At 33.5% G+C, this 19,964-nt stretch overlaps 1 protein-coding gene across 1 annotated transcript; it reads right to left on the bottom strand.

The window, feature by feature from the left end:
• Positions 1-11,212: 11,212 nt before the first annotated feature.
• On the bottom strand, positions 11,213-19,964 carry LOC116121286 (vesicle-fusing ATPase). Its single transcript, XM_031407241.1, has 19 exons — positions 19,886-19,964; positions 19,738-19,788; positions 19,238-19,408; positions 18,963-19,117; positions 18,765-18,873; positions 17,856-17,955; positions 17,718-17,773; positions 16,657-16,722; positions 16,426-16,508; positions 15,921-16,054; positions 15,605-15,815; positions 14,203-14,334; positions 14,067-14,127; positions 13,907-13,966; positions 13,634-13,692; positions 13,452-13,539; positions 13,243-13,365; positions 12,229-12,294; positions 11,213-11,679 (listed from the first exon to the last, which is right to left on the bottom strand). Exons 3-19 carry the CDS (start codon positions 19,403-19,405, stop codon positions 11,536-11,538), a joined length of 1,815 nt encoding a protein of 604 aa, XP_031263101.1. The 5' UTR covers positions 19,406-19,408; positions 19,738-19,788; positions 19,886-19,964; the 3' UTR covers positions 11,213-11,535.

Below are 19,964 nucleotides of genomic sequence, written 5' to 3'. Positions count from 1 at the left end.
AACGCCTTGCCGCGAGTCAAGAGACGCATCTGGGTTTTAAAACAGTTTCCATATGGTAGTCCAAACCCACCTTCCAGACTTGAATTTGGGAGCGACCTTATTGTACCAGTTTGCAAACGCACCCGTTGATACTAGAAAAGGTTTTGAACGCAAACAGGTCCTTCCGTCATGTTCTGTTAGTGATTTTCATTTGAGAATGTGAAAGCCACATGCCTTCAAGTTTAATTTTTAGTTATTGCTAAACTTAAATATCTCAAACAACCCATGTATTGCCCCTCCACAAGTGAAAAGTATCTCACCCACCGTCACACTACCGGCCCATGGACCGGGACTGGCGGAAAAATTGCGTTACGAACAGACCCATGGATCTGGTCGTCACTCGTCGATTCTTTCCGACCGATCGGGCGAGCGGCAACAGGAGATCTAGGCGCGTCACTGACCTGGTCCACCTTCGCCGTGTCAACCACTCGTTGTTTCCCGACAGTCTCGGATCCTGTGTCGCACCACCTCGATTTCTCTTCTGCAGCGTCCGTGAGAGACTGGCGCAAAAGCGCCACTCCAGCACAAAAGCACAGACCTAGACTCTGCGGATGTTCCGAGGATTGGGGAGCTGGAGGAAAAGGCCAGATCGGTGTGTTACGACCAGTCCGACGGTTCTGTGTCGTAACACAATATTCCGGCCAGATTCGGCGGTGGTGGCCGGAATCTGGCACTGGGGTGGCGGGGTGTTTTTGTTATTTTATAAATTTTTATATATTGGGTCATTTAGTCAATTAGCAAACTTAGGGGGTTTTTAGAAATTTTTAAATTTATAAAAACTAAAAATTAAACTTTCAAGGGACATTTTAGTCTTTTCACTATTATCAAACGAAAATCACTGAACATGAGGAAGGTACCTATTTGTCGTTTCAAAACTTTTGGGTACCAACTTGTCGTTTCGACAAACATTGGGTATGTATAGTCGTTCTCCCATATATATATTCAAGATTCATGGGAAGTGGGTTGGTTACAAACCATAGGAAGCCAAAGGTAAATGACCAATGATTAAATCTTGAAATTTCAAAAATAAAAGACTATATTATTTTAAATTTCTAACTCCAAACGTATAATTCTGACTTCAAGGAATAATAATATTATCTGCTGATATGGTCATGCGACATGTAATAGTTGTTATAGAATATTAAAGAAAAAACAAGAGGGACTTCATTAAAATTGAACATAAGCTTTTGAGTTTAAAAGAGAAAGCTTTGTATTCTCTTACTCAATTTTCAATGTACCGAAAACAGAGAGGTAAGATTGACCACAATCCAATCTTATAAATTTTCTCTCATACCTTAATATGACAACTGTAATTGGTCAGCCCGAATTGAATATACAGGATTCATTGCTAGACAGACAGGATCTATTGCAAACTGACCATTACAGATACATCGAAATTGTAAGATTGAGTGTAAGTGTAGAATTTCCCTTAAGTGTGCCACCCTAGTAACCAATAGGATTGAACGTAGTTTATCCAAATTGGTTCGGTTTGGAGAAACAAAAGCTATGACCAAAAGAGATAAGCAAAACAAGCTTAGTTCGGACTCAATTTGGCTTGGTCAAATTTTGTTTTGGTCCGCAACATAAGTCCTGGAACATCCTCCAACTTACAACAATAGCTAGAGTCACAGAGGTCACAACATCTCTGTTCTACATTCCTTTTTAGACCCTGTGGCTTCAGGTTGCCATGCTTGACTAAATGAAACGTTAGTTGACTAAAATTTAATGAAATGACAAAATACCCCTTTTAAGAAAATGAAAAATTCTTAACATCAAACTCTAAACTAAATAAATACTTACAACTACAAATTCAAATTAAATAAACAACTTTATATAGACTACAAATTCATCATAATATATATCTAAGTGTAATAGTTTATTTATTCAACCTGTAAGTGTAATGTCTTTTTTTTTTTTTTTTTTAAATTTTAATTTATAACTTGTTTACTTAATTTAGATTGAATGCCTAATATTTTTTTATGTGTATTTTACGTATTATAAAATTTTATTACACATTAAAAAAAAAAATTCTTATGCCAATATTATATATGAATATTTAAAACTTAAATATGATATATTAACACAATTGGGTGACTTGATGATAAAAAGAGCAAAGAAGTTTTCTAAACTCTGAGTTCAAGTCTCCCAAGCGCTAATAGGGGTGGCCACTAGAAGATTACCCGATCGACTTTTAAGGCCTAAGATGAGATAGGAAAAACAAAAAAAAAAATGATATATACGCCCTTAGCTCCTACAATAAAAGTTTCCCACGTAAAAGCTAGAAGGGAGAAAATCAAAATTGAGGTATAATACAGTTTAATTTAACTTTAAAAGGATGTAACTATAAATGTATTTGATTATATATATAATGTAAAAGTCAAAAGAGATATCGAAAAATATTAATAGCTGTTGAGAGACAAACATGTGTCAAGCCATAACACATAGGAAAGAACAATAAAATAAAAAATAAACCTAATCAAGAGATAAAAGGGCAAAAACCTAAGTTTAAGCTTTTAGATTTACTTAATTTTTTTCCCATGTTGTTTGGTTAAAAGATTGATATATTATTATTTTTTTTTTTTTTAAGATTTTGATAATAGGTATAAAAATATAAAATTAAATATGTGGTTTATTTAGGCTCACTGCTAGTCCTATATGTAACAAACATGAAATTCCATGTTCAAAAAGTTTAGTAATTTTCAGTCCACCCAAAACTAATGCTTGATATGTGTATTTTTTTTTAATCATCAAGGGTGTCTGGTTAGCTTATACGTATCTCAACTAATCCCCCAAGGTTCTAAAATTACTAGTCGGGTAAGAACCCCCATGGCTACCCCTATTACTAGACATGGCAAATGGGCGGGTCAGGCAGGTACAAGTCGGGTAAAAACGAATGCAAGTCAACCAGGTCGAGAATAGAAACAAGTAAAGAAATTGGAAACCCATCGGGTATGGGTGGACCGACGGGTCACCCGTTTTTCCAAATCTTTTTTTCCCTTATTTTATTTTATTTTTATTTTTAATTTTAATTTTAAAGATGTAATTGTGATTGTTGGTATGTGAAATAGGTATCTCGCTTTTCAACTAGGCATGGCAACGGGGCGGGTTGGAGCGGGGATCTCATTCATCGTACCCATCCTTGCCCTCAAAATCACTACCCACTCTTACCCCATCCCTGTTACAGGGATGATAGGAATTCCCCTTCCCCGCCCCACAGGAGAATGTTGGAAGCCCGTCCCCACCCCATTAATTTTACTTAAACATAAATTAATTTGAGCATTATCAAACACAATAGTTAATTCTCGTCCACATGACAAACACTTAAATTAATTGTTTAAACATAGTTAAGTTTACATAAATACGGGTTAGGGTTTTGTTCTTGTTCAATTGTTTAGATTGAGGGAAATTGGGAAAATATAAGTTTATATAGGTATGAAATTGTGTAATTAGATGAAATATAGGAATATTAGTGAAAAGCAAATATATATATATATAATTTTTAATTTTATATATTATATGTGGGGCAGAACGGGGGGAAAGATGTCACCCACCCTCGCCCCATCCCCAGGAACGGGGATTAAAATGCACCCCACCCCCACCCCTATCCCCAAAAAAACCGAGGCTTCCCCGCCCCATATGGGTAGAGTGGGACAGGTCTTCAGAATTTTGGGGAACTTTGCCATGCCTATTTTCAACCAACCGGACTATTCTATGTAATTTATTCTTTAATTATCTCAAAGGGTGAAACAGTGGAGGTTTGAGTAATACTATACATACAATATTTCTCATACAACTTGATAAAACAAAAAATAATTGGGTGAAAGTTTATTTTTAATTTAAAATCAGTCAATCATATTTTTTCATATCAAGTTATACGGAAAATTATATATAAAAATATTGTATGTATAATATTATGTACAGAGGTTTATGTTATAAAAGAGGGAGGGCATTGTGGTAACTGGAAAAGAAACATAGCAAATGATAGATCGACTTGACCAGGGCTTAATATAATCCACTGATCCAGAGTCTACACCTTTGCCAGAAGCAACCCCCGAAAGCATCAGAAAACGACTTATTGAAGCATCGCAACTACATATATGATGATATATTGCAAAGAGCAGCTCAATCAAATAAAAAGGATTTTAGATAGTAAAGTAGCTTTGAACCAAAGATCAAATCTGATACAAAAGCAAAATTAAGAACAACATATTACTACAATTTTACGTGACTCTTGAAGCTGAAGAAATAATCGTAATTTTCACCAACTTGGCTGCACTCTTCCATCGTTTTGTGCTACCTCTTGCTTAATCAAAGCATTTGTTTCAGAACTCAAAAGTAAACGTCACTTACCAGGCCTGGTCCCTCCTCCTCAACTTTGTTTACGTCCAGCAACTGTCTTAGAATCATATGTTTTAGTTGAAGAATCATTCTTTTCAGAAGGTTTTGAGGAAGATGAAGGGCTACGTCCGCAGGTTTTCTTGGTTTCTTCTCCAACTGAACCGCCTCCTTTTGCAGGAGGTTTTGATGAAGATGAAGAGCTACGTCCACAGGTTTTATTGGCTTCTTTTCCAGCTGAAACGCCTGCTTTTGCAGGAGGTTTTGAGGAAGATGAAGAGCTACGTCCACAGGATTCCTTGATTTCTTCTCCAACAGAAACGCCTCCTAATGTAGGAGGTTTTGAGGAAGATGAAGAGCTGCGTCCATTGGATTTCTTGATCTCTTCTCCAACTGAGCCGCGTCCTAATGCGGGAGGTTTTGAGGAAGATGAAGAGCTACGTCCACAGGGTTTCTTGATTTCTTCTCTAACTGAAACGCCTCCTGGCGAGGACCCTTTTTGAGGATTTCTTCTCTCATCCATTTCACCTCACCAAGAAACTCTCTCAATACGAGGATTTTGTTTGAATGCATAATACATATTTTTGATGATCAAGATACAGAGTACCAGTGATTGAGTCCAAAAATATTGAGTCATGGTAACTCAATATAATAAATAATAAATATATACTATTCATAAAATAGATCGGTAAATATATTTCTATAATTTAAGAATGTGATGCGTTCTTATTTGTTTTCTTGCTTTTGCCTTTAACATGGTACATGGATTCAAATAGCTCTTTACTAAAATCGTATAGGTCGTTCCATTTGCGTGGCTGGTTTCGTCATCTTTTGTCCAATGACTCCAATCTCTTCTACCAAACCAACCGCAATATTCCACCGAACCCCTTTCAAAATGGCGTCATTAAACCAGAACAAGGTTTCTGATATGGGTTTTGGACTTCCATTACTGAAAAATAGCTGTATAATGTTTCCAAATAGACAGTTTCGTTCTAATAATGTGTGTGTCTGTATATATATATATAGAGAGAGAGTTTACACATTCCTTGAAGGAAATATATAAAAAAATAACACAAAGTTTACTTTAATTTGTTACATATATATAATACATCCTTAGTCCTTATAATATTTATTGTTTCGATTTAGGGTTCACAAGCAACATTGAGTATCTAGTTAGCAGTTTATTAAAGAAAAACTATAATGAAATAAATCGAAAAATTCTTTAACACAATGGTTAAATAAAGACGTTATAATATGAATCAAATGCAACAAAAGATATATTTATTTAAATTATGTTCTTATTATATTTTAAATAAATAGGGTTGTATCAAATATATATATTATTTTTAGAAGAAAATAGCTTATTTTTAATTCATTAAAAGATTGCAAATGATTCCTAAAAAAAATTTAATTCCAAAATTTAAAAGAAAAAAGTTTGATTCATAACAAGAATATGATTTATTTATGTCAAAAAATAAAAAATAAAAAAAAAACAAATATGATCATTAGAAGTAAAATTGATGAAAACAACAAATCTGGTCATTAGAAGAAAGATCGATGAAAATAATATATCCGATCATTAGAAGGAAAAAACAACGTTATATATGTTGGGAATTAATAGCATTAGAGTTAATTAAAATGTTTTGTTGGATTATTATAGACTCGGGTTAACGGAAACTGTTATTTTTCCTAGAAAAGCTGACTTTTTTACTTGTATATTTGGCTTTCTCTTGCTCTTGGACTATTATACATGTAAGCTAGTGTTATGTTCATAATCATACATATAATTATGCATATTAGGACAGTAATTAAAATTAAATATGCATGTAGAAGGCTAAATGAAACTCAATTTGTAGCAAAAAGCCAAAATAAATTAAGAATAATTATCTTAACTCTTAAATGGCCTGTCTGTACTTCCATGTCCTGATGTATATTAGTTAAGTATATTACCTAACACTGTTTTAAAAAGAATAACACTGTTTTAAAAAGAATAAAAAGATGAGGCCGAACGACTTGTGCATACCCAAGATTTACCATAACGACAAGTTGATACCCAAAAGATTTTAAAATAACAAATAGGTACCTTCCGTCATGTTCTGTTAGTGATTTTTGTTTATTAATAGTGAAAAGACTAAAATGCCCTTCAAAGTTTCAATTTTAGTTTTTTATAAATTTAAAAATTTATAAAAAACCCCCTAGGTTTGCTAATTTAATTAAACACCCCCATATATAAAAAGTTTGTTAAATGACAAAAACACCCCCACCACCCCAGTGCCAGATTCCGGCCACCATCGCCGGAATCTGGCCGGAAAACTGCATTACGACACAGATCCCTGTCGGATCTGTGTCGTAATGTGCCGATCTGGCCGGAAAAGGCAAGATCTGGCCGTCGAAGCAGCAGCCAGATCTGGCCTTTTCCGGCCAGATCCGTGGCTGATCTGGCCGGAAAAGGCCATATCTACTGCCAGATCTGGCCTTCGACGCCGCAGATGGAGTTTTGCGGAGTCGACGGCCAGATCTAGCCGTAGATCTGGCCTTTTCCGGCCAGATCAGCCACGGATCTGGCCGGAAAATGCCAGATCGACGCGTTACGACACAGATCCGACAGGTCTGTGTCGTAACGTAACTTTCCGACGAGATTCCGGCGGTGATGGCCGGAATCTGGCACTGCTGGTGGCGGGGGTGTTTTTGTTATTTTATAAAATTTTTATATATTGGGGTATTTAGTTAAATTTGTAAACTTAGGGGGTTTTTTAGAAATTTTTAAATTTATAAAAAACTAAAATTCAAAATTTTAAGGGCATTTTAGTCTTTTCACTATTAATAAATAGAAATCACTAACAGAACATGACAGAAAGTACCTATTTGTCATTTCAAAACCTTTTAGGTACCAACTTGTCGTTACAACAAACCTTGGGTACGTGTAAGTCGTTCTCCCAAAAGATGATGGTAAGACGTATTATTCACATTGTTAGTTGTGAGACCTTACAAAGTAGCCGTGTCACAAGTCTACCAGTCCAATCAATTGGACCGGGGACATCAGCAAAGAAAATACTTTTGAAAATTACAAAATAGTCTATTAAATTTTAGTATATTACAAAATGCCCCTAAAAATTACAAGAGAGTCCCTAAAATTTTAATTTATTTAAGAATACTCAACTAAATTATAAAATTGTCCCCAAAGTTTTGAAACATTGAAAAAACCCCCATAAAACTATGAAATAGTCTCTATAAGTTTGAAATATATCAAAAAAACCCCTAAAACCTGAACTGGATCGGAGAGGTTGTAGGGTCCCAATCAGACCAGCCAGTCCAAGCTGGGTTTTAAAATAGTGATCATTCATACTATTAATTTCCTCTTAATTTGGACACATCTATTATGCATGCTAGCTCTTTAATTCGTTCAAAATTTTGTATTAGAACATTGCTATGCATGTTTGATCTATAGAAGAGCAATATTCAAACTTTGTAAGAAATTATGTCTATCTCTTTTATTAATGTCTATACCTTGAATTTGATATACTTCATTAATTAATTAATTATTAATGAAAGAGTTAACGACTTTTTCCCACCCAAATAACGACTTAATGACATTTTTTCACCTGCAGACTTTTAAAATACTATTTCATTACCTAAATTTATATTCCGACAATGAACAAAAGGCAAACTCCGTCAAGGTTATTGGGGCTTTTGAAGAGGGAACGCCAATGAGTCATTTTTAATTCATTGAAAGATTGCAAATGACTCCTAACAAAAATTTAATTCCGAAATTAAAAAAAAAAAAAAAAGTTTGATTCATAACAAAAATATGATTGATTTATGTCAAAAAAAAACAAATATGATCATTAAAAGTGAAATTGATGAAAACAACAAATCTGATCATTAGAAGAAAGATGCGATGAAAATAATATATCCGATCATTAGAAGGAAAAAACAATGTTAAATATGAGAGATATTAATGAATTAGAGTGAAAGACAAAATTAGTAATTATTATTTTATTTTTTTATATAGATAAATGAGAATTTTGTTAAGTACACCCATTCTTTATAGACTTAAATATAATATTGTTTACTTTTTATCTTATTTATCAATCTAAACTTTGGAATTAAGTAATATTTTAATATTTATAAAAGCACTGTAAGAAATAGATATTTGTATCAGTTTTAAATATATTAAATACCTAATCATTTTAAAATTTATAATATAAATTCTTTTTATTCATAAATAATTTTCGAATTATCTTCACATAAATTTCAGTGGTGAGGTTTAATTTTATGTACATAAAGATTGGTAACCCATATTTATGAAACAATCAATATATGATTATGAGATCCTTTAAGCTCAAAAAAAGAAAATGACTGAGTAATTAATGAATAATGAATTATAAACATTATTAAAATATGAGCTTTGTTCGGATATATTATATTGTGATACTGTAAAACCCGTAAATCACTACAACACTTAATCTCACTTGAATCTAATCAAATTTGCCTAACTTATGAGTACATTATTGAAATATAGGTTTTGTCAAAATGATTATAATGTGATACTGTAAACTCAAACGTAAAACCTATAAATGACCGTAACATTTAATAACACTTAGAATCAAATTAAACTGTACGACTTACCGAGTGAGTATATATGTTAGGAATTAATAGCATTAGAGTTAATTAAAATGTTTTGTTGGGAATTTGTTGGATTACTATAGACTAGGGTTAAGGGAAACTGTTATTTTTCCTAGAAAAGCTGACTTTTTTACTTGTATATTTGGCTTTCCCTTGCTCTTGGACTATTATGCATGTAAGCTAGTGTTATGTTCATAATCATACATATAATTATGCACATTAGGACAGTAATTAAAATTAAATATGCATGTAGAAGGCTAAATAAAACTCAGTTTTTTGCAAAAAGCTAAAATATATTAAGAATAATTATGATGTTTGGATAACTACAGTATAATTAATTATCTTAACTCTTAAGTGGCTTGTTTGTACTTCGATGTCCTGATGTACGCAGAGAATCGTTTTAAAGTCCAACTGTGTATCGTGTTATAGATAAAATTTATATTAGTTTAAGTATACTACCTAACACTGTTTTAAAAAGAATAAAAAGATTTAGGTAATGCGTATTATTCACGTTGTTTTAAAACTCGACCCGTTGTGAGACTCTACAAAGTGACCGTGTCACAAGTCTACTAGTCCAACTAATTGGGCCGGTGATGTCAGCAAAGAAAATAGTTTTAAAAATTACAAAATAGTTTATTAAATTTTAGTATATTACAAAATGCCCCTAAAACTTACAGGTGAGTCCCTAAAATTTTAATTTATTTCAAAATGCTCAACTAAATTATGAAATTGTCCCCAAAGTTTTGAAACATTGAAAAAACCCCTATAAAACTATAAAGTAGTCTCTATAAGTTTGAAATATATCAAAAACCCCTTAAATCCTGAACCGGATCGGAGAGGTTGTCGGGTCCTAGTTGAACCAGTCAGACCAGCTGGTCCAGTCTGGATTTTAAAACAGTGATCATTCATACTATTAATTTCCTCTTAATTTGGGCACATCTATTATGCATGCTCGCTCTTTAATTCGTTCAAAATTTTGTATTAGAACATTGCTATGCATGTTTGATGTATAGAAGAGCAATATTCAAACTTTGTAAGAAATTATGTCTTATCTCTTTTATCAATGTTTATACCTTGGATTTGATACACTCCAATAATTAATTATTAATGTAAGAGTTAACGAGTTTTTCTCACCCAAATAATGGCTTAATAACACTTTCCCACCTACAGACTTTTAAAATATCATTTTATTACCTAAATTTATAATCTGACAATGAACAAAAAACAGACTCGGTCCAGGCTATTGGAGCTTTTAAAGAGGGGAGGCCGATGAGTCTTTTAGTAGTGAAATATTGGATTTTGGTGATTGAAATTGATCGGAATTTGACTTAGAAGGGATGGCTACGCAAACTCTAACTGCTCAATTGTCAGCGTTTGCTAGGGTCAGTGGGAGGTTGTTTTGGTAAGTGATGATCAGAGAAGAGAATGATGATAATATGAGATCGCAACGATGTCGGAATCAGAAACGAAATATGAATTTGGATAGTAAAGTGATATTTTAAGAGTCTCTGAATGGAAAAGTGTCATTAGGCTATTATCTGGATGGAAAAAAGTCGTTTACTCTTAATGTAGTGTATATTTTACTTATATACCACTTGCATTAAGAATAATTAAGTCAAAACAATAATTTTTTGTAATTACATCTCTATTAAATTATAACTTCAATAAAATTAATTCGATATTATCATTATAACTATATAAAGATTTTATTATATTTGGATGGAGATTAAATGAGTAAGTGACCAAACCCCTTTTGGAGAACAAGAGTCAAACCCTCCTTTCAATGTTAGTTAAACTTCTAATTAGATTTTTTACCCTTGTACTTAAATCTACCAATTTGCATATTTACAACACAATTTATCACAATTTGTTTTTTACACAATAAACTTCTTCAATTTCTCTTTCACCAAACAATTTAAGAATCAAGTTAAAACAATTAACGAATAAATTCAACCAAAACCACCGAGCAAAACACCCCATAAACCACCACATTAACAACCCTAAAATTCGACATAATATAAAACCCTAACGCAATAATATTATACGTACGAAGTGATATCCCAAAATTACGACCTTAATTAATATATCATCCTATGTGGCGTTTATGTGAAAATGAAAAAGTTAATTGATCCATCAACGCCACAATCACTTTGGATGAGAAATTCGGACTCTCATTTACAATGTATATCATTACTCTAAAGTCTAAACCATATAAGAATGAAAAATAATTTCTCAAGATATGACCACAAAAGTTTCTTCTATTCTCTATTACATAATTCTCCAAAAAAGGTTTGTAATTTGTAAAATTTACAGGCCTGGATTCCAAAATTAAGCTAGAGGAAATCAAACACGACCCAAAACAATAAAAATGAATATAAAAAGATAGATCAAAGCAAGCAACAAGGAATTGAAGACCAATTAACCCTTTTGATATGCAACATCAGATCTAGTTCCAAACTAGACACGGTGAAGCACCCATTGCAGTATTTTTTTTGAGTTAACTCGGAAAATTAAGATTGAAAGTAAGTGTTGAAACTAGTATCGAACCATATCCTGAAGGCAATCGTAGAAGTGTGAGATCTTAATCTTTTCTTTGCCAGAGAAGATTGCCTCCGCGGATCCGCCGTGCTCTCCTTGAGCGGCCATCTCAATCACCATATACAGCTTCTTGATAGGTATCTAAGAGAAAAAAACAGAGAAAGCAACAATGAGTTCTTTTATTTCCAACTACCGGCAACAGTACTATCATGGCAAAAAGTAAATAATACTGTGTTCAGAATTGGTGATGTAGTTTTTACAGTAACTTAAATATGTTCACATCAGGACTTGGGACACCAAGCTACCTTCAGAATGCAAGGTACAATTCCAGGACAGAAAAGCTAAGATTGTGAGCGGTAAGAACTCCGAGAATGATTAGTGTTGTGATCACGGAAAGTATGATATACAAGCTAACATATTCATCAGAAGAAAAAACAATTGAGGTACCATATTTCTAAAGGCAAAGCGTGTGAATGACAAGCTGCCCACCATTTTCTTTAACAAAAAACAAGGAGGGTATGAATAGACTCAGAGCTTCAAGATGTGTCCTCTTTCTTCTACCATCACAATTTTGTAGTAATCGTTTGATTTCAAACTCAATTTAGTGGACAATTTGTTTTATTTTAAGAACTCAATTACACAGAAATAACTGTAAAAGGCATGCTGGGAGATAAATATATAAAAACTCACATCATTCAGGGCCTCTGCAGCTGTATCAATATCTTCTTGAGCAAAAACGTTGAGTTGTTTTAACACCTGGAGAGAACAAGAAGAGATTAATTGCAAATTAAATGATTTACTTATAAATATTTTCCTGTTTAAGATTATAATGGCTGCATATGAAGTATTATCAAAATATACTCCCAGAATTCAGACTAACTTGTAGACAACAAAAAAGCACTTGGAAAAAGAACATCTCTTTTCCTAGACAAATGGGTATCATTAACGTTATGAAAAACAAAAAAAATACCATCCATACAAGGCCTTTCCTGATATAAGATGCACAAAAAATACAAGATTTCCATGTTTCTTTCTTAAAAGAAAAAGAAAAAAAAAAAAAAAATACTAGATTTCCTATATCAAGGCAGGTCATAAGTGATAGTGAATAGTCAACAGTAAAACATGTGCCAAGACTTGTGTGAACACTTTCATTTATAAAATATTCAACTATGCATGACTTTTTGGGCATCTATAAATTTCAACATATCAGAAACGATTGAATGCACTAAGTTTGAATTTCTCAGCTTGTATGCATGATCATGATAAGATGCAGCAGTTAACAGAACATAAAAGTGCCTTCTGAGGAATGCATTCCAAATTTTACAATGGTTACTTCAGATTCTAAGTTTACCAGAACAACAGAGCATAATAAACCAAGTTTGCAAGTGAATAAGATTCATACAAATACCACGCAGCATTCATAAGCCAGGAATCAACCCAAATCAACAACAGTACGAGAAGCCAGAGTTACAGGGCCTAAACTAATGCCCATGGCTGACTCTCGGTGAAAAGATTACAAAGCAGGCATCTTGAATAAGTTACAGATACCAATATACAAAATAATAAGCTTCATGATTTTCCACGTTGTTAAAAAATTACTAGCATTAATGGAGTAAGTAATTCAGACTGGCCAGAGGAAACAAACTAGGAGATCATGAAAACAAGATGATCCAAAAGAAGATGAGTGACAGTAGCAACTATTACCTTCTTTGCATCATCTGTCTTCAAAGTAGGGACATTGTAAGTGACAGAGAAAGCGTCACAAAGGCCAACTGAATCTAAGAAGCTCACTTCACTTGTTGTCCCTATCACCAAAAGCTTTTTACCCTGAAAACAAAGTTCATACAGAATTTAGCTTGGCCTGAATGATAAAACCAAAACATATGCAAAAGAGACAAAAACCAAAAATAAACCTTTGGTGGAAGCCGTTTGAGGAGGACCAACAGCGTTTGAGAAATTATATTTGAAAAACGAGGTCCAATTGCAACATACTCCAGTAACCTGCAAAAGTAAAACACAGGGTATTTATATATAAGTAGATAGCTAAATGAAGGGAAATGCTTAAGATGACATAACTCAAGACAGTAGGTCATACCTTTCAATGTCATCAAGGATAATAATACTCAAGGGTGACTTGTATGCATCCTCAAAAACCTTTCAAAACATAAAAAATACTATGAAACTTTTCCTTTTTTTCTAATATGACAAATATGATAGCCAAATGAAAATCAATATAGCCCACAGATTAATCACCATTCTCTTCAAGTGTAGCACAAAATAGAAATTCAAGAAAAAAACAAATATTTTCCCTTGCTTTTAAAAAATAAAAAGTGGAAAAAGGAGGGCCAAAAAATAATCATTCACAAACCTTGACAATCTGTGCACATTTGGTGCTCTCATGAAGACCAATCATTGATTCAGCTGAGATCTACCCAATTCAAGGGACGGAAAAAAAAAAAAAATCAGAATCAGGCTGGAAATTCCAGAAGTAAAAGGATGTCATCTACACATATAGGAGAGGAGCTTACTATCTTCACATATGGAAAATCGCTATCAATGCCAACAGTAGCTGCCAAAGCAGATTTACCACTGTCCATGGAAATTATGATTCAGTATAAGCTGGCAGCAATAGAAAAAAGCAACTAAAAAATTGACCATGCATACCTGCCACTTGGGCCTTCCAAAAGACAAGTAACGAGAGGACTTCCTTTGCTCACTTTAACTTGTTCCACTAGTAGTATAGCCCTTTGATAGATGTGCTTATGGCGATTACCACAGTCCACCATGCCATTAAGTCTAGTATCATGTTACATAGAACAATAATAAACAAGATAGAGAGTTAACAAGCATGTTATTCTGCTGAAATCTCAAACAGAAAAAACTAGATTTAATTTAAAGAGCTCTCAAAAATAGAGAAGAGAAAAAGAAAGTGCATCAAGATACAGAATAAATGTTTGGAAATTCTGCAAGCCTCCTTATATTAATCAATCTAATTGTGGCAGACAACTAAACAATAAAGCCAGTTGAAGTGGAATTAGAACTTAGTAAATTATTAAAGACAGCAAGGTAGCCATGAGAGCTAAATTTTATAACATTTAAACAATCAATAGTTGTTTTGGTAAAGCAGATATAAAGACCAATAACTAATGTATTTATAAAATTTCACATTGACATTTAACTATTATAGACATCCTTCATTTCAAATCTTGGCAGCTACTTATCCATTAAAGATGCTTTGGAAATCTTGAAAATAGTCACTAAGAGACTGATAGGAACCCACTCCCAAATTTATAAGAATTGGGTTGGACAGTGGGCCTTTGATAGGAATTGGGCTGGGCAATGGTCATTTTGTGGGCTTGGGTAAAACTCTCCTTGGAAAACCGGCTTGCCAAGGGAGGGTGTCCAAGACCTTTATAACCCACATGCCAATCATTTTCCCTTCCAATGTGGGATCCTAACAACTACCACGTTTTCGCAACCGACATCCACACCGGCCTCTTTACCCCTTGGGTGACTACGTGGATCTCCCTTCCCTTGGGCCTCCATGCCCTTTCTTGGGGTAACAGCCCGGGCCCAAGGTCAGCCTGCCACATAAGCGATGTCTACGTGGGCGTAGGATCATGCTTTGATACCATTTGATAGGAACCCACTCCCAAATTAATAGGAATTGGGTTGGGTTGTGGGCCTTTGATAGGAATTAGGCTGGGCAATGGTCATTTGGTAGGCTTGGGTAGAACTCTCTTTGGAAAACCGGCTTGTCAAAGGAGGATGCCTAAGCCCTTTATAACGCACATGTCTACCCTTTTCCCTTCCAATGTGGGATCCTAACAGAGACAGTTCAAATAGACTTGTATATATGGAGTAGAAATCAAAACCTATGGTCATATGCAAGCATACAAAATTGTAATTCAGATTTCCTAGCAAATTTATTTCTAGCATTCAAATGATGATGCAAATGCAAGCAGAATAGAAACTAAAACGCTTTACGATTGTTGAAAAATTTAACTGTTTGATCTTTAGAAAGAAAAAGAAGACAATTTTCTCTGTTTCTAGCTAAAAGCATTACCTACAGCGCTCAAGGTCATCAGTGGAGGCCCCAAATGCAGGAACAATTTCATGAAGTGCATTAAGAAAGTCATCCATGGTAACTTTGATACTCTCTTCGTCCACTGGCTTGGTAAGGTCATCCATACTAATTTGTCTATTCAAAGCATAGGATACAGCACTTTTCACAACACCTTCAAGCTCTGCACCACTGAAGTTTTTTGTACGAGCAGCTGTACACACAAAAATGATCACAAACATGAATGTGTAAAACTATATAGAGCCTTCTTTTTTTCTTTTGTTTTTTAAAAGGAAAAGAATACAACTAATTCACATACCAAGTTCTTGAAGGTTCACATCAGGAGAAAGAAATGAATTCTCTTTCATCTTGTTCGTATGAATTTGAAGAATCTGCAGGCGGCCATTTTCATCTGGAAGGCTGATCTCAATTTGAACCTCCAACCGACCAGGCCTATAAATTTCAGGAAAAAGAAAAAAAGGGTTTCAAAGATGTATACTAAAGGAATTTGTTAGTGGATAAATGAACACATGAATGCCTTATTTTTTGTCTTCTTCAACCAATAAAACCTTGCATACTTGAATCCCATTTATTTCATATGCTTGTCATAGAACAAATTACAAATCCTTCTCAAAGTCAATCCATGTTCCGTAGTTACTGTAGCTCAGAAGACTATAACGATTATGGTCAAAACACATCAACTTTACTTTTAATTGCCAGTTGTCACTCATGATTTCCATAATATGAGATAATCTAAAGAGGTAAGAGGCAGTTAAATGCCTCAAGGGGCAGAGAGAGATAGAGATAGAGTGAGAGTGAGGAACCTCAAGAGTGCTTCATCCAGCATATCCTTTCTGTTGGTCATTCCAATAAGCAAAACATTATTTAGAGACTCCACACCATCTATCTGCAAAGCAAGTACTTTGTTAGCCATATAACGACATCACTTAGCCTTTGCAATGAAAGAGAAACCCCACAAATGTAAAATGTCAGCAGCCAAAAAAGATTTATATTAATTTTCGAAGAGTCAGAAATTATTTAAACTCCGCACTGACCTTGGTAAGTAGCTGATTGACAATGCTATCATGAACTCCTGTACCATCTCTAGTTGATCCTCTTGACTGAAAATGTCAAAATAAAAGCATGCATCAAGATTATTCTGTTAATAGATAACCTCTCTAATATAAACAAAAAATCTCAAAGCCAATATTAATGTATAAACTTAAGGTTTTATGACAGATCTATTATACCAGCGCTAGGCAGAAATGTAGCTAAAGCCACAAAGTTAATTCTTCAAAGGTCATAGTAAAAAGAAATCAAACTAGAGAATATGTTTCTCATGAAAAAAAATACCCCAATTCACTCAAAAAAAAAAGGAATTCATTATTCCAGTGGTGATATAAAAAATTTAAATTGGTCTGTGATAAAAATTGGCAAAATAAAGGGATCCCACTGCTAGCTAAGACTACGAAATTATATTCTTCAAACATTGACATTGAAAATTAGTAACAAATTGGTAACAAACATTACAATCCATATAAACAAATTTATCTTTATAACAATCACAAAATTACATTATCATATACAGATAAAATTCCTGACTTAAATATCTGAAATAACAATAAATTAAGAAAAGGAAAGATAAATTTGGTCAGGGTAAAAGGGTTCCACTGTTATAGACGCTAGTGACACAATCTAAGTGAACATAAGCACCCTAATAAATTCTTGAACTACATATTGGGAAAAAAAGAATTGTAATGTGTAAGAATAGTAACAACAAATAACAATTGCAGCCAAAATAACAATAACAACTATGCTAGATCCTAAGTCTAACAGATCAGTTCTTGCTTTTATTATCAACAATAATTACTTCAAGAACATGAAAGACATCCAAAAACAAATACTAAACATCAGTTGATCCCCACAATATGTTCAAAAATAAGAAAAAAATGGTTGACTAAATCCCAGTCAAAGCAACATTTAAACGCAATTAATCATTAAGTAAAAGAATAAACATTTAAATGGCACCAGGTTTGCTAGTGCTCATAGGAAGACACTGATACCAACTTTCAATGTACTGGACAAGATAGATAGGTAAAAGTTGCAAATCTCTTACCTTACAAATAGCATCAATTTCATCAAATATTATGACATGCAAATCACTTTGGTCCCCTGAAAAATAAAATGGGAACAAAATCAGCATCATTTAGAAAGACAAGTCTAGAAGTACACAAAGCATGTTAGTTTCCCTTACCACGAGACCTTTGATCATTCTCAGCATCAGCAAAAAGATCCCTAATATTCTTTTCAGTTTCACCAACAAATTTGCTTAGGACTTCAGGACCATTTACAATCTAGTACATCCACAAAAAACATGGGAAAGAAATACAGTCCATCAATTGCTAGAAAAGAATAATCAGTACCTAGCCATAACATATGAGTAACTAGAATTTCATTCCAGATATCACACAATCAATCAACTCTAGAAATTCAAAAGAACATATCTTTCATTAAAAAAATTCACTTAGGATCTAATTAGAAAGTTTCTCATAATTACAAAAGAAAAGCCCATTTACATTCTAATTCTCAAGTTCATTCCAAATTTATTTCTAAATACAATTGTAAACTCATTTACATGCATTGTGAAATATGACGTCAAACATCTCATTTAAACTTAAACACCACAACCGTGTGTTCATACATTTCAAAGGGTTCAAATGGGACAACCCAAAAACCAAACAAAATTAGGTTTAGGAAATATATAAAGCATCATATGTGAAACAGTTTACTTTCACTCAAATTATTAGTAGGTGAACTAAAATATATAATTTACGGGGAAAAAGTAGCAATGAGAAATTCCAACCATAACCAAGAATACTGGCATAAAATCAAAGTGTATTATGCACACATGAGAGCATCTAGTACACCAAAAATAAAGAAATAAACAAACAAAAGTTGTATGACAAAAAATTAGATGATCAACCAGATAGTAATCCTAACACAATAACAACAATGATAGAGCTCAAAGATTTCACTTATTGGCTAGAATGCAGATAAGAACACAAAATTATCGCCACCATTATCACCAGCTAAGGTGTATAAATCATTTCATTAATCTCTGCACATAAATTAAAATAAATAAACAGTATATCCGTGTCCAAACCTTTGGCTCCATTCCATTCAACATTTTTCCAATTTGGCGAGCCATAAGAGTTTTCCCAGTACCGGGAGGCCCATAAAGCAGCATACCCTTTACATGCTTAATACCCAGTCTGGGAAATTAAAAAGCTTTCAATTAGGAGCACAGATACATTGATAACCATATTAGGATTTAAATAAGTTGAAGAATAAGATATATTACTTGCTAGTCACATGAGGAGGAAAAACCCTAGAAGCAAATGCTCTTCGAAAGATATCAGCAAATTCTGCACTTAGGCCACCTATACCCAGTGACTGAAGATTAAACTCCTTATGCCTGAAGATGTTGCTACTGGCAGCCTCTCGTTGGTTGACAATCTGCACAGTACAGCACAAGTTAATGAATGAATCAAGCTACACCAAATTGATCAAATCATAACTTAAATGATCAAACATTTACATTGTCTAAAAATATGAAACATGTAAATAATAGAATACCTTAATTCCACTGGCATTAGATGCTTCAAAGACAATGTAAGTGTCATTGGATATCATCCCTCTTTCAACAGCATTGGATTTTTCTTGACCTTCTATAACTGCTTGATTTACTGTAAAAATGTAATTATTTCCATGATATTCGAATATAACTTTCTGCCCTGCCGTCATAACCTGCAAAGAATTCCTTTAAATCATCTAAAAGACTATATCATACAATAGTATGCTTAGGAGTGCTTTTATTTTTGCTAAAAGTGCTTTCTAATAATCAAATGCAGTGGCTTTATCAAACAACATCCCAAAATATGCTTGAAGTTCTTTTCTAAAAAAGCACTTAAATAGGTGTCTTTCCAAAAGACAGTATTGAATAAGAAAAGCACTTTCATATTCAGAAATGCGGCACTTGTAAATGTCTCATAAAAATCTCACCGCTCACAAGTAATTTCTACAAAAACACTCACAATGGCAACCTAAATTACTTTAGTCGATATGTACAAGTTTACCTGGTTACCAAATCTCTTTCTGAGTTGATTAGCCAAAAGAACAGCATCAACCTAACAATGGAAAAAAAATATACTTCAATTGAAAAAATAATAAAAATAAAAAAAAGAAGTGGCAAAGAAAATAAAGAAAGGAGATTGGTGTGCATACTTGTTCACTTTTAGTACCCTTTTTAACAAATTCCAACTCAACCGATAGCAAAGCAAGATTAAAATCATCCGGTGGGATA

The sequence above is a fragment of the Pistacia vera genome, unplaced genomic scaffold, assembly GCF_008641045.1.
Source record: "Pistacia vera cultivar Batoury unplaced genomic scaffold, PisVer_v2 Contig971, whole genome shotgun sequence".
NCBI lineage: Eukaryota > Viridiplantae > Streptophyta > Magnoliopsida > Sapindales > Anacardiaceae > Pistacia > Pistacia vera.
Note: the sequence above shows the minus strand (reverse complement) of the source record. Positions and strands in the feature narration are given on the sequence as shown.